This window comes from Miscanthus floridulus, chromosome 12, assembly GCF_019320115.1.
Source record: "Miscanthus floridulus cultivar M001 chromosome 12, ASM1932011v1, whole genome shotgun sequence".
NCBI classification, from domain to species: domain Eukaryota; kingdom Viridiplantae; phylum Streptophyta; class Magnoliopsida; order Poales; family Poaceae; genus Miscanthus; species Miscanthus floridulus.
Genome location: NC_089591.1, coordinates 56,159,236 through 56,180,198, shown reverse-complemented (window position 1 = coordinate 56,180,198; position 20,963 = coordinate 56,159,236). Strand labels below are relative to the sequence as shown.

Genomic DNA, 20,963 nt, shown 5'->3' with positions numbered 1-20,963 from the left:
GATGGTTCCTATACTCAATTTCAAAATATAAAATGAATCTAAACCTTTATTGAGTTCAATACCGCTACCATTTGTAATTAGGAGCTCCACCATTTTATTTAGCATCCTCATTGTTTTCTCACCTGCTCATCAACTCGATAAATCTCATTAGTCCTCTAATTATGTGGTCATTATCACCAAAATCCACATTAGGGCTTTGATTGCACTTACAATTTTAGATGTTACGGTGTCAGTCCAAAATAGAGAAGTTTTCTTTACGATAAAACTATATTACATTTTAGGACTGAGGGAGTAAGATTCGTATTAATGGTGAGTGTATGCTATTTTAAAGCTTTATTTTTTCTAGGTCGCATAGTATAACAAACCCCATCTTATTTACATGGGGTATTCAAAAAATGTGTTTGAGAGTACACATGAGCACAGATTCGCTCACTGTGCCACGAGGAGTCAAAATAGGAAGTGGCTAGGTTCAAATTGGACCGCTAGTGAAAGATGCAAGCTAAAACATTTGGGAGTTGAGTATGAAAAGGTATAGAGTAAGTGGGTGAGGCTTGGGCCAAAGATTAAAAGGTTATCTGGGCCAAATCAACCGGCCTAAAGCTACGACCGAACCCTAGAAGCCCACTCATTATTTCACAACCCTACTCTATATATAGCCACCTACCCACCCACATATAATAGGCATACACAACACCTTCCCTACCGCCGCCGGTCCGCCGCCATCCACAAGTCTTCATCATCTTCTTTGTCCCGCCATATGTGAGTGATTTCTTTCATTCTATGTCTATTTTCTACTCGAAATGGTTAGCTAGTGATGTGTGCTCTAATAGAGAATTAAACGCAACAAAAGAAGGAAAACTAAATATTGATGTTTGGTCATTGCGGTTGGGATGAATGGTTCAATGGTGCCATTAGAGGTTTGCGAACCATGGGACTATATCGATCTTGCCTATTTGGTGGCTAAGATGCTTGACTATGTTACCTGCATATCAGTATGATGATATATACGAGGCTGTTTTGACAGAGTGTGGCGTTGGTTTTTGACACCATAGCCACGACGTTGCCGCACATGAAGTATGCCAGGTTGTGGCCCATAACCAAATAGTCCCTATATACCCAAGGTAAATGTTCATATACCACAAGCAATTCACATAATTCTATGATTATCTTTTTTTCTTTATGTTGGTTTCCCCGTGTGAAAAGGGAGCTCTTATGAAAAGAGAGCTCTTCTATTAGGATTGTAAAAAATTCATGAAGATTTGAAGTAATATATGTTGTAATGCAAGAGAGACTATAATGGATACTAAACCTTTTAATGAGGGGTTTAAAAAGTGGTAGCTAGGAAGAGTTGTAAGCAATCTATAAAATAGTCCCACAAATTTATGATATGACCTTTAGAACAGTTGATACATTTAGATTCGTTTTGGTTCATGTTATTTCTTGTCCCCCTTTCAAGAAATAGATGGAGTACAACATTAATTTCTTAGGCTCATCAAGCTAAAAACAGTGAGTCATGTTTTTTATATATTTCACATTGCTCTCGTTGTGCAAAGGCACACTACACTTATTTCATGCATACATATAAAAAAGTTACATATGCTATGTCAATTTTGTTAAGAAAACATGTATGCACTTTATTTTTGTTTTGTCATCATGTTACTCCTTTTTCATGTCTACGTATTACTTGATCGACTCTTGGCATCACTGTAAAATAAAAAGAGCAAACATTTATACAATCATGATTTATTTTTTTAATGTGAGCGTGATTATTGATGATTTCGATGCATCATTTGAAATTCTAAGATAGACGAGGAAGGGAGGGTATGGTTATTATGTATTTATGTGTTTTTTATATTAGACAGTACAACATAGACGTCCACAATATGTACACACACTCACCCTTATGGACACACGTATGCAAGCCCTACCCCTATGATCTCCTCCGAAGGACTGAGCCGGCAGATCTTGAGATTCACGAAGTCATCATATATGCCTTGCTGTTGACGGGGACATCACCTACCACTGAAAGCATAGCGCTGTTAAATCATTGAATAAATACAAGAAAATACGAGCACCCGTGCCAAGTCAAGGACTTAAACCTAGGTGGCAGGTTTCACCATAATCACAGGTATTTATGTGTTTCATATAATGAGTTTAGGGATACAACATATCTTAGTTTATTTTTATTACTATTATTTATATTTTCTTGAAATGTTTTCATAAGTAGGGAGAGTGTTTTCGTCCAAGATAAATGAGAATAGTGAAAGTCATAGGAGCACAACATATCTTAGTATATTTTCCTTTGCACTTTATTTCAATTTCTCTATTGTTGTTGTGGAATCTTTGATATTTTGCTTTGTTTAGACTTAGTGGTTATATGTGTGGAATCATTATGTCGATTCAGCATTCACATAAGATACAAAAAAATATTCCAAAGAGGGCAAGGATAAAGAAGTTGGTGGCTCATGTTTCAACTATAAAGGACATGTTAGAGATTTTTTTAGAGTTACAAGACATGTGAAACAAACATGAAGTCGTGGCATATAGGGTCTTTGCAACATTTATATTCAAATATCACATAAATCTTTCACGAGCTGGAATTAAGAGTTCAACAAAGAAAATTTGATGTTTATAGCTAATGCTAGAGCCTTGGCACAACCAACATAGTTATTATCGTGGCACATGTTTGGTTTGGGAATGTTTTGGAATGAGATAGTCTCATCCCTGAATGTGGAATGTGATGGCCCCATTATACGTTTGGTTGAAAAGGATAGTCCATTCTTATTTTTTCTTTGGTTGTACTGATAGAGATGACTGGGATGAACACAATTTCCACATTGTCAGTCACCGTGAAATGTGGGGTTTACTCACAATCTCTCGTCCACATATTTTCTTCCTTCAAAATCGTTTGTACACCATTGCCGCCCTCTGGCCTGCCTTCCTACCCCACCTGTTGAAGCTACCCTTGCAAAGCCACCTGCTTGAGCTTAGTTCTTAGCACAACTACCCCCATTAGCACCCTTATTGTGCCTGCCCTTGCATGCCCACTGCGTCGCCTACCTCGAGAACACCCGTGCTACAAGCCATGTGCTTGTCACTGGGGCGCCCCCGCCCAAGCGATTGTGCTTGCCTTGAGCCCCTCAACACCTCCACACCAACCCGCACCCTGCCCTTGTACTTGGCACGGATGGAGGAGCTATGGCGCTTACAAGGGACGAGCCCGTCTGCTCGATATGTGGGGAGGGGATAGGGAGGCCTCCCCCTAGGCTAGACATCCTCTCCATAGTTGCTCCTAAACTAAACAACCTTTAGAATGGGATCGACCTTTCTCATCTCCCGTGTCCCAAAAAAACTAAAAACTAAATATATGGTTAGGTAGAGCCATTCAATGTTTTAGATAGTACTACAAAATAGATTGAACATAAACTATGGTCATTATATATCACAATCATTTTTCCTCATAAACATTCATGGAATACACATCTAAAAAATTCCTATTGCATCCACCTCCATACTTACCCCTAAACTAAACAACCTTCAAAATGGGATCGACTTATCCCATCTCCTGTGTACCAAAAAACTAAAAACTAAATATATGGTTAGCTAGAGCCATTCAATATTTTAGATAGTACTACAAAATAGATTGAACATAAACCATGAACATTATATATCACAAACATTTTTTCCTTATAATCATTCATGGAGTATGCATCTAAAAATCTTATATTGCTAATATAAAAATATGCAGATGTGGCTAAAAAGCTCTTATTTAAGGCTCTGTTAGGATCTCTTAGCTAAAAGTTAATTGTTAGCTGAAGGAACCAGCTAATTATGAGCTGGGTGGTAGGTAAGACACTAGCTAAAATATTAGCTAGGAATCTAAATAGGACCATATGCAATCTAGATGGTAGGTAAGATATTAGCTATGGATCTAAATGTGACAGCTAATCTTGGTGGTACGTGAGATGCTAGCTAGATTAATAGCTAGAGATTTAAATGGGATAGAATTAACCTAGGTGATAGCTAAGACACTAGCTAGACTATTAGCTATGGATCCAAACGAGACCACATGTAAGTTGGATATTACGTAAGATACTAACTAGACTATATTAATTAGAGAGATCAAACGAGATCACATAAGATTTTTAGCAGCTACTTCTGTTCTAAATTATAAGACGTTTTGACTTTTCTAAATTCATAGCTTTTGCTACACATATGGATATATATTATATCTAGATACATAGTAGAAGCTATGAATCTAGAAATATGACAACTAAGATATTAGCTATGGATCCAAATGTGACAGCTAATCTAGGTGGTAGGTGTGGGGGATATGACCCCCGGTATCCATAAGACAAGACATGGGCTACGCCTCAAAGGTAGCCCGGCCCACAAGATCAAGGCGTGCGGCGCACGACGCTAGTCGACGTGCACCGCAAGACTACAAAAAGATATTGTAATACCAAATATGATATTTTTTTGTAACCCTACCCCTCCAGAGTATATAAGGAGGGCAGGGGTCCCGTAGACGGGATATATCGAATCTGATACACAATCAATACAAAATAACAGAGCATAGGATGTAGGGTTTTACGTCATGCTGACGGCCTGAACCTGTATCCACCGATTCATCTACTACCGTGGGTATACCCCTCGGTAGACTGCCGACTAGATTTTGTCGGCAGCAGGTAAGATGCTAGCTAGATTAATAGCTAGAGATTTAAATGGGATAGAATTAATCTGGGTGGTAGCTAAGACACTAGCTAGACTATTAGCTATGGATCCAAATAAACGACATGTAAGTTGGATATTATGCAAGATAACTAGACTATATTAATTAGAGAGATCAAACGAGATCACATAAGATTTTTAGTAGCAAGTACAATTGTTAGCTCTAAGGATCCAAATAGCATGTAAACCCAACACTTCATATTCAAATATTTTAAAAAACAAATTATTCAAAATGAGCATTCACAATAAAAGTCACTAAAAAGAAAAAAATGATAAAAGCTTCACACAAAACATCTAAACCCTACAATTTAATATATATATTTATATTTTTGAAATGATCCCATACATTTTTCGAATTAACCATGATATATGAACCCTATCTGCCGTCAAGTTTTCCCTTCTATCAGTCTGTTCGGTTGACTGGTTTATATCGTTGCTGGTTTGTGAAGAAATACTGTTGGCTAATTTGTGTAAAAAAAAAATACTATTCCAACTAAAAATTTACCATCATTTACTATGAGTCACGAACAAACGAACAGGCCACATATCCTTTGCCGCATATCCTTTGAGTTCGAAATTGGAGCCAACAATCGTCGCAGCCTTTGGAGTCGGTATTTTTAGTAAACTGGTTGAAGGGGCCTCAACAGCTCAGCCCCTGCTCAACCTCAGCCAACCCAGATGTTCCCGTTGCACGATTCGAACGGCGGCGAATCGCGAAAAATTGGAAGGTGGGAGAGGACGAGTGCGAACGCCTCCTCACCGTCGCCGCCGCCACCACCGGCGTCTCGTCGGCTATAAAACCCTACCCCCGCTAGTCTTCCCGTCACCACCAGCCCCCTCGCCGAAACCCTAAACCCCTCTCCCCGTTAGGTCTCAACCCCGCGCCCCGACGATGGCGGAGGACGCACCGCCTGCGACCCCTGTGATGACGCCGGAGGAAGTGCAGGCTGAGGCCGAGCTGCGGCTGCGCGACGTAAGCCAGCGCTTTGGCGCTATCCCGGAGGACCACGAGGAACTGCTCCGGTTACTCGAGGTGAGCGCGGCCCCAGTGAACCCTTTGCTTTCTCCCTAGCTATCGTGCTCTGTTCCCGTTGTGTTCGTCAATTGAGCGTGTCGAGATGTAACTTGCCTTGCAATTGTTTATCGTTTTGCCTAGCTATCGTGCTCTGTTCCCGTTGTGTTCGTCAATCAGGCGTGTCGAGATGTAGCTTGCCTTGCAATTGTTTATAGTTTTGGGGATTTTTTTTCTTATTACGGAACCTACATTAGCCGGTGGCTCATCCGGCTTGGGATTGGAGAAAATGGTTCTGTGTAGATTGATTAATCTGTGCGGTTTTGAGTAGGCTGGAACAGTCGAACGGAGATAGAAGTATGCCCTAGCTGGTCACTGATCTTGATTAGGATGGAAGAAAAAAAATCTGCTTTGTTGGTTGATGAGGCCATGTGATCCTGAGTTGTTTTCGTGGAGATATTGCTTGCATCGCAATGTTTTTTTTTTGGAGATTGATTATGATGTGTGATGTATGGCCTAGTTGGTAGCTCATTTAGCTCAGGACTATATACAAGGTTTGCCCTTTTCTTATTAGAGTTGGAATTGCTTGTTCGTTTGTGCAGGAAGCCGAAATGTGGTTGTCCAGGGTGGATCAATCTCCGCCCGAGAGCATGTACAATGCTCTTCGCCCCACTATGGCTGTTTTGATTACAAATGAGCTACTGGAGCACTCTGATCCCAACGTAAAGGTTGCTCTCACCTCTTGCTTAACTGAAGTTACCAGGATTACCGCGCCAGAGGCCCCCTATGATGATGATGTTATGAAGGTGAGATTTGTTGCCCTTCTTGGGATGGGACGATGGTGTCTATATGTACTGACCATTGCTATTTTGCCTTGTTGCAGGCTGTGTTTAAGAGAATTGTGGATACTTTTGCTGACTTGGATGAGATGAACAGCCCTTCCTTTTCAAGGAGGGTTTCGATCCTTGATTCTGTTGCAAGGGTTCGTTGTTGTGTTCTGATGTTGGATCTTGACTTGGACCATATGATACTGGACATGTTCCGTCATTTCTTCAAAACTGCCTCGTAAGAAACTTCCCTCACATTTATCTGTAATCATAATTTTTGCATACACTTGGTGCCATATTTTTTAAGATCTGACAAATGGACTGGACCAATAATGTAATTGTGGCATCTTTAGATCCCAAAGAAGGATTTCATTGCTGTGATGGTAGTCATAGAATGCATGTTCGTATATATGTTCCCGTTGTGCATGAATGATGTCCTTGTTTATCTAGTGTGGATTTTTTTTTTTTTATTTCTCATCTTATTTGTTCCCTTTTTTTTGTATATTTCAGCACCAGGCATTCAGAACAAGTCACCCACTGTATGGAAATTATAATGCTGTTTGTAATTCAGGAGAGCGATGATGTCCATGCTGAACTGGCATCGTGCTTGCTTCAGAACCTTACTAAAGAAGCACAAGTAATTCCATCCCTCTGTTGTTTGCATTAACAGCTAGTTATTGTCAATCATCTTGTACTAAAATTTCTGTCCTTTACAGGAAACTCTCCCAGCATCTTTTGGACTTGCAGAGAAGGTACTAGGCCTATGCAGGGACAAGCTCAAACCTGTGCTTCATGAGTTACTTAAGGGCACTCCCTTGGATGGATACAGCAACGTTGTTACAACGTTGTTCCAAGATGCTTCAGATGCTGGAGAAAACAATGTTGATGCATCAGGAAAAGACATGGTTAGTTAAATCACCAGTATATTACAAATTGAGTTTTGGACTGATGAATACATGTTGAAAATTTGTTGGTCTAAGTATTAGTTCATTTTTGTGGCATGGTTGATCTATTTTTAGATGCGTAATCAAATGGGAAAGGCTGCTTTTGTAAGAGTTTGACAGAAAGGGGTGCTATTTCTTCTGTTATTGAGATACTGGTAGGAGAGGAACATGTGATCTGTACTGTTATTACAGGCCTGTATTCAGTTATGTGTGGTATTGAATGTATCTTAACTTAAAATTCAGTCCATTCTTCAAAAAGGGACTTGGTCAGAATTTTTGAACCCTGCTATCTGGAAAGGGAACTATATTAACCATAATATAACATGTGAAATTTCAAAGAAACATTCATAATATCCTCAATGTGATAGTACTAAGAGTCCCCCCCTCCTGGTATGCATATGTTTCAGTTGTGTGCTAAGTTCCTCTAAATTATTATTATGCAGGCAGCTGAAGGTAAACTTTCTGAAAAGTCTGTTTCTGATGAGTCACCACAGTTATACATCTACAGATGTTCAGCATCTAATGTTCTATAGAGTGAGGTAGACACAACAAGTTTTATATTTTCTTATTTTTCAGGAAACTTCAAAGTTGGACCAAAATATCAATTTCCTAGGCCAAGAAGGTACTAGTCCAAGCAGTACTCCCACAACTGCCATTAGCAATGGTGCTGCTCCAGTTGACAATGTCAAGTCTCCAGATGGACCAGATTCTTCAAAACAGAAGCAAGAACTGACTTCTGGTGAGGAGCAGACACCAGATTCTTCTAAACAGAAGCAAGAACTGACTTCTGGTGATGAGCAGACACCGGATTCTTCTAAACAGAAGCCAGAACTGACTTCTCTTGACAAGCAGTCCAAAAGTTCTGAGCAATTGATATCTTGTGACGAAGAAGTACAAGAACCAGTGACTGTTGAAACTGAAAAGCTATCTGATGTCAATTCAAAGAAAGATCACAAGCTTGGTTCTTCCATTGTATCTGAGATGAGTGAACAATCAAAGGTTGTTAAAGACAATGAGACTCTAGTAGCATCTGAGTTATCCCCAGAGACAAATGATGGTGATAAAAAGCAGCTATCAGAGACTGGCAATATAACTGCTGAGGAATCATCAAAACCAACTGATACTAAGCCTGCTGTGGTTAAGCCAAAGAGAGGCCGACCTCCAGCAGCAAAGTCTCAGGAGAAAAAGCCTGTTGGAAAGAAACATGCATCAGACCTAAAATCTGCAAAACTTGACCCTGTTACTGATTCTGGAGGGAGAGCTACAAGGCAACTGAATAAAGATGCTGTGAAGTCTTCATCAACTAAGGCTGCTGAAGGAGAATCTGGCAAGAAGCAACATAAAACCAGTATGAAATTGCAGAAAGAAGATGCTGTCTCTGATAAAGACACCGATGAAGATATTAGTTTGAAGGTAGCTTTCTTGTTCTCAGTTGACTACAGCACATGCATTGAAGTTGTTTCTCTGTACTTAAGCCAGGCTTATATCTTATTAGCTGAAGATTGGGTTTCTATAGTGATAGTGCCTATTATAGTTTCATGTTTACATGCTTTTATTCCCTACAATAAGATAGTCGATAGGTAAAGCATTACTAACAGTCCGCCAGCTCAACTGGTCTTTTCAACAGATTAACTTATATCACCGTGGTTGTCGTTCATCATGTTTTTGACCTTTTCTGTTTACACTCTTTTTTTCTCGCCTCCTAATGTGGTCTTCCACAATGACTTGATTTTTTTTATCGATTATCATTATTCAGGAAATGGTGTCCCCAACAAGGATCGATAAATCAAAAGGCCAACAAGAGGATGGTGGGGCGTCATCAAAAAGGAAACGTTTGCAGGAAGCTCAAGAGGTATGCATTCTTGACACACAGTGAATTGTCTTCGACCTTATTTCTGTTTCAGTTTATCAGAACCTTTTCTGTTGTGTTGGCAGACCCCTCTATCAAAGAAAAACAAAATGCTTGCTGAAAACCTTGTTGGCTCAAGAATCAAAGTTTGGTGGCCAGATGACAAAATGTAAGTCCGATGATCAACATGTGTTTCTTATCAGTAATGGTGTTCTTACAGTAGTTTATATATATTATTTTTTGCACCAATGTTTTTTTTTGTCTGTGGCAATGTCATGGATATTTCTATAGTGAAGCATTTGATTATTTGTGAGCATATATTTTATTTCTGATGACCACCTTTTTGATGCACTGTGGTTGCTATTTCTGAAGGCTTCCAAGTCTGCATAGTGGTTGCTATTTCTTCCTTTATATATATATATATATATATATATATATATATATATATATATATATATATATATATATATAATATCTGCTTGGCGAATTGTTCTTCTGGTTGGAACTGTACACCTATAGTTTTTTTCTTTTTTCTTTCCTTAAATCTTCTTTTTGATAACAGGGTTTAACAGCTGAAAATGCTATTTGCTCCATGAGTTATGCTAGCATGCAGTTTGGTTGGTTTTGAAATTATTTCTTGATTTGCAGGTTCTATGCGGGTGTTGTCAAATCATTTGATGCATCGTCAAAGAAGCACAAGGTGCCCATTCACACTTCATTTGTTCCTTAAGCGTTTAGCCTGTCTGAATGAGAAATACTATTAGTGATGGATTTCTTATTTTGTCTCTTAAACAAAACAAAACTGATTATGATGTTTGGACCCTTTCCTCTTGGCGCTCAGGTTTCGTATGATGATGGTGATGTTGAGGTACTAGTGCTTAAGAAGGAAAGATGGGAGTTCATTGCTGAGGTATTTCCATTAGATTTGAATTTGATACAGTTATATGTATCCTCCTCTGTTCCTTTTTCTGATTCATTTGCCATCCTGCAGGAACAAGACACTGATCCTGATGCACCATCTAATATGTAAGAAAAATATCTACTTTACGCCTTTTGTATGTTCTGTGTTTGAGATGACAACTATAATTATGCCAGAACGTTAAATAGTATAATATGTGATTCTGTGCACAACTGCAGTTTCCCCTACCTCGTATTAAGAACTGGTTTCTGCCTAAGTTGCTAGGAGCAGCTTCTTACACTTACTGGGTTACTAGTTTCAACACTAAAAAACAAAGCAGCGGTAGCATGCAAACGCTTGATTTTTTTCAAACAACCAATGTTTGTCTCATATGTTTTAAGCTTTAATGTGAATTCTTCTATGTGCTTTTGTCTCTGTCCTTATCTCCAACTTAACCTGTCTAGCATGCCTTTGATCTGTTTGATTGTCTAGCTATAACTTTGCTATTTGGTGGTAACCACCAAATGGAAATTCTGAAGTTGATTTATTCCTAATGTGTCTTCTTTTTTTACATCTGAGTTACTTTCTATCCTGATTGATCAACTTTGGTTCTTTTGTTCACACGCACACACTGTTCTATGCTAATGTTACCTGGTATTCCACTCCCGTCCATTTTTTAGGTTATAACTTAATGCAAAGGTTTCATTTGTTAAATTATGAGTTGTTTCTTGTAAACCAGACGACGTGGCAGAAAAGCTATAGGGAGCTCGGGTCAACAAATGAAGGAAGGAAAAACAGGAACACCTCAAAGGTAAGTGTTTACTATTATGAATGTGCTATCTTGATACATTGTACACTTGGTAGCTTATGTGAAACTACTTAACTGTTTTATGCACAGTGGCACTGATGTTAAGAATCCTCCCAAGAAGAGAGGGCGTCCAAAAGGGTCTGTGACTCCAGCCAGACTGAAGGGAAAAAGTGCTGAGAAGGATAGTCAAGAAACACCAAAGACTGGCATTAACTCTAAGAAGGAAGGTGCAAGGCCCTCTCGATCTACTGGAAAGGCTAAGGATGCTGTTGTCAAGGCAAGCAGCAAGGATGAGCCTGATAGCACCGACAACTCAAAGGATGATGCTGGCAGTGAAGACAAGAATTCACAAGATGAAGTGAAATCCAGTGAAGCTATTGATGGATCCAAGACCAATGGTCTTTCAACCAAAAGGAAGCCAGAGGAGAATGAAGGTGAGTCGTCGGAGGAGAAGGGGTCTGCTAAAACCACTAGCAGAAAGAAGCGCAGAAGAAAGAGCCGCAATTAGTTGCTCAGAAGCTATGCAGCTCATCATCTCAGGGGCGTCCCGCCCTTTGCAGTCTTGAGTCTCAATGTTGGCATGAGGCATGCCATGTTTGCTTTTATATTCCCTGTACCGGTTACCAGCTTAGCGCTCTGGTAATTGGCCATCACTCTCAATTGGAGCTGTAATGTTGGTTTTACGTTATTTTGTTTCTCCTTGCCAGCGGCTGTGCCTCTGGCAAAAATGGATTTCATGCTTGCTTTGGTTCAAGCCTTTGTGTTAAATCGTAATGCAGTTTGAGTTATCCTTGTTTTTTTTATACTAGTTTGAGTTATCCTTGTTGGGAAGGGCGGGCCTGGGTATAGGCGGTAGAGTCTTACCGCCCGTGACCGGAAGGTCTCGGATTCGAGTCGCGGTCTCTTCGTATTGCATAGGCGAGGGTAAGGCTTGCCACTAACATCCTTTTTCAGATTCCGCATAGAGCGGAAGTTTTCTGCACTAGGTACGTCTTTTTTTAAGTTATCCTTTGGCAAATATGTTCCTGTTACGAAGAGAATGTAGCAAAAGAAAGGTACTATGAGTGTGAACGTGATTTCCCTTGTCCTTTAAGAAAAAAAAGTGATTTGCCCCATTTTCTTTTCCCTGATTTCTCTTCTAACTCGACGTACCTGCTGCCAAGAAAAATATTGCCTGATTGCCCCCTCCCCCGTCGGTATTCAAGCATCTAACCTATTATTACTGGTTATTATGCTACTCTCAGATCCCAACTAGAAGCTGTTTCTGGATTTTAGTAATCCATAGCTCAACTTAGTTAAGGGTTGCAATTTTTACCGAATCTTATTCTTCTGTCCTGTATCTCAGTTTTTGAGGAGTCATTTCTTTTTAAAGTTTGACTAGACTTATAAAAAAAATTATGTATATCTCACTTTTTTTAAGTCTGACTATATTTATAGAAAATAGTGAAGAAATGTATCTCCTAACAACATATTGTGAAAATATATCGTAGTATTAAATTAATAATACTTATTATGCATCATAAATAAATAAATAAATAAATATATATATATATATATATATATATATATATATATATATATATATATATATATATATATATATATATATATATTAAGCCAACTTTGAAAAGCTTGTCTCATTGAAAAATAAGATTTTTAGTTTTTTTTTACAAAAGGAGTAGTTCAATATTTAAACTATTATCTGATTTTCCACCTTGGGGTTATATATAGGGATTTCTTCGTTCTATATGCCCCATAAGCATTTGTTGAGCTTGCGATATGGGGCCTTGGGGGGGGGGGGGGGGGGGGGGGGGGGGGTGAGATTCCTTGATGAACCGCACCTTGGGCGCGCAGCGCGCGAACCGTACTGGTTTGGTGTTCTACCGTACCGTGACTGTCAATCTGCATGACGTATATGTGTCGAGCTCCGTGCTGTGAGCATTGCACACGAATCGAATCCATCCAAGCATCATCCTGAACCACAGAAGCGTTTCGCGGTCCGCCATTACCGTGATACCGGGATCCTAGGACTGGGATCGGTCCGCCGGGGCGCCGGCCGACGCCACAAGGCCCCAGCCCAACAACCGTGCAGAGCACAACAAACCAAACGCACCGCGCACCGGTACGGCCGCCGCGCCGTTTCCATTTCCACCCAACCACCTCGACCGACAAGCACAAGGCTACCCCGCGACCGCGAATGAGCAGGAAGACAGGAGTGAGGAAAAGGAGTCAGGGACATGGACTCGGGGCAAGGACACACGGTCAGGTCAGCGGCGCGATTAAAGAAGCGCGCGAAACGAAGCCGGAAGATTCGCCGGCGCCGATGATTGGAGAGGCAGGCTTGACTTCATTCAGGTTGGAGGCCGACCGACCGCGCGGGCGGGGTTTCGGAGCGCCCAACGTGCGGGGTCGGGACCCGCACGTCACCCGGCGGCACGCACGATGCTGCGCGAGTGTGCGACGACGTGTAGTGAAGTCAGTCCTATGTGTGAGTTTGCGCGCCTACCAGTCAGTGCCCACCTTCGGGCGGTTGCACGGTTGCAGCTAACAGGCCGCCGGTGGTGTGATTGTGATATAAGTGGCCTGATTCTTTCTTGAAGGAAGAAGCCGGCCTACCATTTATCTAATAAAAAAAAAAAGGTGGGCGACTCTATTCGCAATGACTACTTGACGAATGACGAGCTCCATCTTCCTTGTTCAGATCGTTGACTGAACACAGCGTACTGCAATCGTAACCAAAACTGAGGCACTGAAATTTCTGTCACTCGCGTTTTGCTGGCCCCACTCCCCCAGAACGGGGGTCGGGGGAAACAGCTAGAAATCCGACCCCGACCCCGCCGCCGCGCTGGCGACTGGGGACTTTCTGACGTTGCCTTGTCCTTCCAATCAAGCGCCGTCTTCACGTCAAAGCGACACCGCCCCACCAACGTAGTCCCCCACCACCACCTCGCCTGCTACCTGCCTCGCTCCACGCTCGCTATCTCTCCCGTCCTCCGTCTCCTCTCTCCATCGTCCCCCCTCCGCCATAATTCCAGCCGAGGCAGCCATCCAATCCAACCAACCCGTTGATACCCGCTCGTATATACACACCCCCGACCTCGTACAAGCGCGGGTACTAGTAATTGGCGCAATCCGCCGTCTCCCCAACCGCCCGATACAGCGCGGCGGAGGCGGCAGCTCGACAATTCGATCCCCACCGGATTCGCCGCGGATTCCTCCGGTAATTGCCGCCGAATCTACACGGGATTGGGAGCTGGAAGATGCTGCTCAAAGCAGAGATGGAGTACTAAAGATCGGTTCTTTGGCGACCGACGACGATGGCGGCCGGCGGGCGCGTGCGGTTCAACGTGGGCGGGCAGGTGTTCGAGACGACCACCACCACGCTCGCCAACGCCGGCCGGGACTCCATGCTCGGCGCGCTACTCGACTCCTCCTGGAACGTCTCCTCCCCCTCCCCCTCGGGCGGCGGAGTGGCCGAGTACTTCATCGACCGCAACCCGGCCTGCTTCGCGGTGCTTCTGGACCTGCTCCGCACGGGCAGCCTCCACGTGCCCCCGCACCTCCCGGAGAAGCTGCTCTACCGCGAGGCGCTCTACTACGGCCTGCTCGACCACGTGCGCGCCGCGCGGTGGGGCGCGTTCGACGGCGACCGCCTCCGCCTCGCCGCGTCCGTGCCCGGGCGCGCGCCCGGGGACGGCACGGCCATCCGAGCCGCGCCCGACGGCGGGTGCTGCGTCGCGCACGGCGGCGCCGTGCGCGTGTACAACTGGATGCTCGACGAGCGCCGCCCGGTGTCGCTCGACCACTCGCAGGTCAACGACGCGGCCTACCTCGACGCCGCCACGCTCCTGATCGCGGCCCGCGAGCGCCTCGGCAAGCGCGACGGCGGCATGGCCGCCTTCTCCGCGGTCTCCGGCGACCTCCGCCACCGCTTCCGCGTCGCGCACGACCGCCAGGTCAAGTCCTTCACCGCCGGCGCGCTGGCCTTCGACCAGGACTCGAGAATCTTCGCCAGCTGCAAGGGCCGGCTCAACGAGTACGGCATCGGCGTCTGGGACCGCGTCACCGGCGAGCAGGCCGACTTCTTCTACGAGCACCCCGGCTGCGCCCTGGGCGACGCCGATAAGCTACAGTGGCTGGACGCCACCAACGCGCTCATGGTGGCCACGCTGTTCCCCAAGGCGGACAACTGTTTCATCGGCCTGCTCGACTTCCGGGCCAAGAACGTGGTCTGGTCCTGGTCCGACGCCGGCGTGGCCGCGTCGCTCCACGACAAGCGCGTGCTCCACGCCATCGCCATGGAGGACGAGCGCTCCGTCTGCGTGATCAACCAGTACGACGACCTCGGCTTCCTCGACCTCAGGAGCGGCGCCGGCGGCGTGAGGTGGAGCTCCCGGAGCAAGCTGATGAACCGGAAGGTGCCCGGCGAGGAGAGCTGCTACCCGAAGCTCGCCACGCACGGCGGGCAGCTCTTCTCGTCGATGAACGACAGCATCTCCGTGTTCAGCGGGCACGAGTACGTGCTGACGTCGACGCTCCGGCGGAGCCACGGCGGCGCCATCTGCGACTTCTCCATCGGCGGCGACCGGCTCTTCGCCCTGCACAACGAGGAGAACGTGTTCGACGTCTGGGAGACGCCGCCGCCGCCGATCATCTGACCGCCAGTGGACTCCGGTCCTCTTGGTTGCTGTGTGTGTACTTGTGATTTTCCGTTCTAGCATTGCAAATTTGCAGCTTGCAACTGCGCACTTAACATCCCAAAGAAATATTCAGAATGGTTTCTGCAGACTGAACTGAATTACATTTGAACATTTGATTAGAGAATTTGTCGGCGGTGCACCTAAACTTTGTAAGTAAGACAAAAGATGGATGAATACTCGAATCATTTTTGTGATCCCTGGGTCTTAGAGCGTGTATACTGTGACTGTACTGAGCCTGCTTGCTTTTGGTAGCGAGTGCGAGATGTGCTGTCGAAATCATCGCAAATGGATTCTCATCGGCACGATGTCGGTTCATGTGAGACCCTCTCTGAAGGTAGGTGGTAATGGTAGCCCTGAGTTTTCAAACTAAGGACAATCGGACATACTAACGGCACGTTTGGATGCCTTGTTTACACGATCGCTCGCATAATATTGTTCAAGCCTGCCTGAGCTGCCTCCACGATCTACTCATCTATCTCCTGTCTCCGACTAAAAAAACAAAGACAACCGTTTGACTGGGGTCGTCGCTCTACCTGCAGCCTGCGATCCCGCGCTATCTCCCGCATCGCGCAAACGAGGAAAGCCCCAGCTCGCGCCTCCTTCGCGCGGTACCGCGGCGATTGTGGCACCCGGCATCGTCGGTTAGAAAAAGAAAAGCCAGCTATCTCCCCTCCAATCCAGTCCAATCGGTCGCCCCCGCCCCCGCCCTCGCTCCTCGCGCGCTGGAACCGCCGGGCTCGATCGCACCCGCGCCTTCGCACCAGCGACGAGACGAAGCCGTCAACGTCGCCCTCGTCGTCACGAGACGCGGCCGCCCTCGCAAGTCGCACCTGTGATCCAGGTGAGTCTTGTGCCCGTTTGCCAACCCCTCACCCTCTGTCTCCTTCCCCGGTTCCTCCTACGCTGGCTGTGAAGCCGCAGCCCATCCTCGATCGTGCACTCGGAGCGAGGCTTCGGCGGCCGCATCAAAATCCCCCTCCCGCAGATAACCCTAGCAGTCAGTCGAGCATTTTTTTAATTAAACAATGTGTCAAAACTCAATTTTGTTATTGTTTTGATGATAACACATAGGAAAATTGAAATTGCAATGCACTAGCAATCCTCTTTCTGAAACACCATGAAACTGTATCAGGTTAGCACGATTGCTCCATATCTGGGACAGATTTTAGTTAGTTAGTTAATTACATACAGTGTATGGGAGAACAAGAGAAGTCAATTTAAGGAATTTGCTATGGTTGACCAGCCTGAGTTGTTACAAGCTGTAAGCCTGTAAATGTAATGTATGGACTCCAAATCATGCTTTGATAAGGTGGACCGTGTTAATAGATTCCTGATAGAAATAGTCGCCTACCACACATAAAAGATGCACAAGGTTGCCACTCCACAGTTAATTTATCCTGGAGCCTATGTGTAATCACAGTTAACAATTTGCTGCCAAACCAAAGAAAGAAGAAAAATATATTGCCTCCTGAAAAAGGATACTTAGTTTTTCTTTTTGGTTGCCAAAGTGTTGGACCTGAAAAGAACTGTTTTGTCATTCATACTATTGTGAGCTAATTTAGGTGCAGCTTGTATCCTTAGCATATTTCATAAAGAGAAGAGTTTAGATAATTGTGATATAAACACATGGTTGGTGCTAAGAGAGTGGAAGGTATAAGAAAATTGCATTGTAGGTCAAAGAAGATCTTGATTAAACACCACGGGAAGCAAAAAAACACATTAGAGTTTACCATTAAGGATTTTAGTCAAAGCTAAAAAGAACCTGAGGCATTGGCTATATTTCATTACGAAATGAGGCACTGGCAGTCTTTCATGATGATTGTATTTGCACCATTAATGGCTTGCTGCTCCATTTTCATCCCAAAAAATCTATGGATAGTCAATAACATTGACAACTTTGCCGGCATGAATTAGTGCAAATTCATTGTCGATCAACTATGGCATTTTGCAAACAATGGGAAGGAACCAGGTTGCAGCAAAAAGACAGTATATGGCTGCCCTGCTTTGCTTGTGGTGAGCATCGTGTGTAGTAACTATGTATTTTCTGCTGCAGTAAAGATGATGTGCATCCACAGCTTGGTTCAGTGATGCTGTGTGCAGCTTTTAGAGAAGATATCTGTTTCAGTATGTAATCTTTCCTGCACCGCATATTCCCTTTCTAGGTTCATAATTACGAAGTTCTCATCATTGAATTTTTTTTTATGATAAGATCAGGACCCCTACTTTCTTGCTATTGATTGAGTCTGGCAATGGTTCTAAAGGAATGGTCAGCAAGGATTCAGAAGAGGAGATGTCCATCATAGTGAAATAAGTTGACAGAGTTCCTGTTATGTGCGCCAAAGTCTATAGACGCCGTAGTGGCTAGACTCAACCGTGTGCCGAGCTGGGGGGGTCACCAGGAGGCGCACAGGGTTGGGTTAGTTGGGATTCATAGTCATTAGGGTTTGGTTAGTTGAGATTAAAGAGTCCTAAAAGATAGGGATAGTTGGTTAGGTTGAGTCCTATATGTATCAAACTCTATGGATCAATAAAGGTTAGCCTAGGGTTGAGTTTATCTCACCTTGGTTCCTGGGCGTTACTGTTCACGATCCATCTCTTGCCGCAAGTCTTCAGCCAGGCGCCGAGCACGGCGCCGCCAGTTCATCATCGAGGCTTCAAGCCCAGGCCCCGCACCTTCCACTCCTACAGTCTTCGGTCCCTAAGCCGCAACAGTCCCTCCGTGTTCGGTCAGTAATGCATTTTCTCTCGAAATGTCATTCTGCTACTGCAATTTTCATCTCTTGAGAACAATACCGTTCAGCGTTGAGGTCATCGAGTTTTCTGCACTTTCAGTTTTCAAGGCTGCTGAGAGAGGACTGATCGGCTTGCCTGTGGATTGGCTCTTTGACAGGAGCGTTTCTGAATGAATTTGGGCATTCGTTCTTGGTGCAATAAGTGCAGATTCAGAAAGGTTTATTCTATTTTTTATTCGATGTGTAGGAATCATGACTTCATGACTAGGATTGTGTCCTTAGTGCTTTGCAATATAATTATGATTTTCATCTGATACAATTGTGCGTTTACAGGTACTGGATCGTTACTATTTACTGGTCACTTCTCATATCCCTGGTCACGGTAAGTCTCATTTTCGTTCTAAAAGAAGGTGAATCCCTTAGTGTATTACACTGAGATTCAAAAGATACTAGATGTTTAAAAGCCTATTGTGGACGCCTTTTAGTTGCTTAACAAAAAATTGTAGTACGCCATTTGCGATCCTTCTTTTATTTTCGTTGTACGCCATTTGCTTATTATATATTGTTATTAATTCTTCTGACCTACCTTCATTGTGGACGTCTGGTGAAAGATGCAGACCCAAGTGTTTAACTATAGATGGACATCAACATATGGTGATTTGGTTAACCATGTTTGAAGTCCATCTGTACCTGCCTTGCAGCCTTGTACTTAATTTATCAGATAGTGGTCAAGTTTAGTATTAGTTTTGTTCAGACTTGTGGCAGATTAGTCTTCTAGGTGCTCAGCAATTTTTATTTCAAGTACTGTCTCCTTCTCACCTGCACTCCTGTCTACCAGATGACCCCTGGGAGAGTTCAATCTGTATGTAACTATGTCTATGTAATATTTGAGTATTTGTGCACAAGTTAATCTCAAGAAGGCTGTGATGCTATATATAGACACTGAGCATTGAAAATTTGGATAGCAGGCTGTCATCTAATCAGTGTCCTTTTTATCAGGTGTATTTCCAGTTGTATGCATGTCTCCTTGGGTGGCTTGTGGCTAGAACCAATTTACTTTCGAGGAGGGCATATGTGTCGTCTATATACCTTTATTTAAACAAATATATACCTTGTACATATGAACAACTGCAAAGTTGAATTGATACTTTTTGTTCAGCATGATTTGTGGACTCATACACGATGAGTGTTGTGGGTTTGCGTTTGTTTATGGGTTCTGACATGGCACGGCCCAGGTGGGGCCGTGCATGAGGGCCACCTGGAGCTGCCGACATCGGGCGAGGGGCGGGGTAGCTGTGGCGCCACACATCGCCGGGGGCTCGGCGAGGTGGCGTGAGACAGGCTATAGCGGCATAGGGTGTCCGCCATCATTTTAGTCTTTAAAAAACTTATGGTCAGTTTTCTCAAAAAAGAACTTTAGAGGTCATACAATGTTTATTTTTCGTCATATGTGTTGTTGTATTGTAATTAACGGAGTTGCAATGTAATTGTTGAAAAAGGTTTATACGGTGAGTATAACATACTTTTGTTTTAAGGTTTTGTGATAGATTTTTCAAGACACGCAGTATTACCCATGTGACAGGCACTAATGTTTATAAATATACTCGAACCTGTGTATAGGATGGTAGGAGATGCGGCGGAACTTATTCGTGGTTTTATTGGCGCACGAAAGAAATGAATATCGGAGATTTCTTCCTACCGATATAAAATATTATCTTAGCCGCATCAAAGAAATGTCTATAAAGTAGAGTTTGTGAGCCTGCGACGCCACGCTCTCCGTGACTGTGTTAATTTCACGAACTTTGCTTTTTGGATTAAATGTCACTTTAACGTCGGTATTTAATTTCACAGTATTGTTATCTTATCGTGCGATCCATGTGTTTTTAGTATAAAATTTTAGCTGTCCCGTAGCAATGCACGGACACGGTACCTAGTTTTTTTTTTAAAAAAAAGATCTACTCATCAATTTCAGTATGTGTATGTCGCATTTCCTCCTTGAAATGATTTCACGTCAAAACCATTCTGTAGGTACATGTTTCAGCTCGGTTCTCCAGCAGTATCCTGGCCAGTTTCAGCAACCACGGATTGGCACTCCCAGTGGCCACTGGCCAGGACACTGCATCATCATCCATCAGCGAGTACCTCCTGCAGCTGTAGTCGGGGAAACTGATCCAAATCAGCGGAGACGAAGTGAGTGAGTGAGCTTTGGCCTTTTGGATTTGGTGATGCCAGTACTTGTAGTAGCAGTATCTAGAGAGCCAGAAGAATTTCCTATCCTGCGGTAACTCGACTTGGAACGGAAGGCACAGGACAGAGCTCATCTGGCCGACCTCTACTCATGGGCGTTAGCCTATCTACCACTGGCGTAAAGCGCACACGAAAAGGGTGTGTGTCGTTGCCATGCTATTGCAATTGCCACCCGTCATGATTGAAAACACACACACACACACATTTCGCTCAGT

At 43.8% G+C, this 20,963-nt stretch overlaps 3 protein-coding genes across 3 annotated transcripts; all 3 read left to right on the top strand.

Moving 5' to 3' along the window:
• The first annotated feature begins 5,365 nt into the window (after positions 1-5,365).
• LOC136496561 (sister chromatid cohesion protein PDS5 homolog C-like) lies at positions 5,366-11,857 on the top strand. The gene is made up of 13 exons (XM_066492273.1): positions 5,366-5,764; positions 6,346-6,549; positions 6,627-6,808; positions 7,081-7,207; positions 7,287-7,475; positions 8,091-8,927; positions 9,271-9,366; positions 9,450-9,532; positions 10,012-10,063; positions 10,205-10,273; positions 10,355-10,389; positions 11,001-11,072; positions 11,160-11,857. Exons 1-13 carry the CDS (start codon positions 5,624-5,626, stop codon positions 11,575-11,577), a joined length of 2,505 nt encoding a protein of 834 aa, XP_066348370.1. The 5' UTR covers positions 5,366-5,623; the 3' UTR covers positions 11,578-11,857.
• Positions 11,858-14,006: 2,149 nt separating this feature from the next.
• On the top strand, positions 14,007-15,963 carry LOC136497101 (BTB/POZ domain-containing protein At2g24240-like). Its single transcript, XM_066492883.1, has one exon. It carries the CDS (start codon positions 14,387-14,389, stop codon positions 15,725-15,727), a length of 1,341 nt encoding a protein of 446 aa, XP_066348980.1. The 5' UTR covers positions 14,007-14,386; the 3' UTR covers positions 15,728-15,963.
• A 91-nt stretch (positions 15,964-16,054) lies between these two features.
• LOC136495921 (uncharacterized) lies at positions 16,055-19,648 on the top strand. Its single transcript, XM_066491705.1, has 6 exons — positions 16,055-16,103; positions 16,221-16,610; positions 17,828-17,893; positions 18,031-18,495; positions 18,602-18,719; positions 18,835-19,648. The coding sequence occupies exons 1-4, from the start codon at positions 16,055-16,057 to the stop codon at positions 18,078-18,080; spliced, it is 555 nt and encodes a 184-aa protein (XP_066347802.1). The 3' UTR covers positions 18,081-18,495; positions 18,602-18,719; positions 18,835-19,648.
• The last annotated feature ends 1,315 nt before the right edge of the window (positions 19,649-20,963 follow it).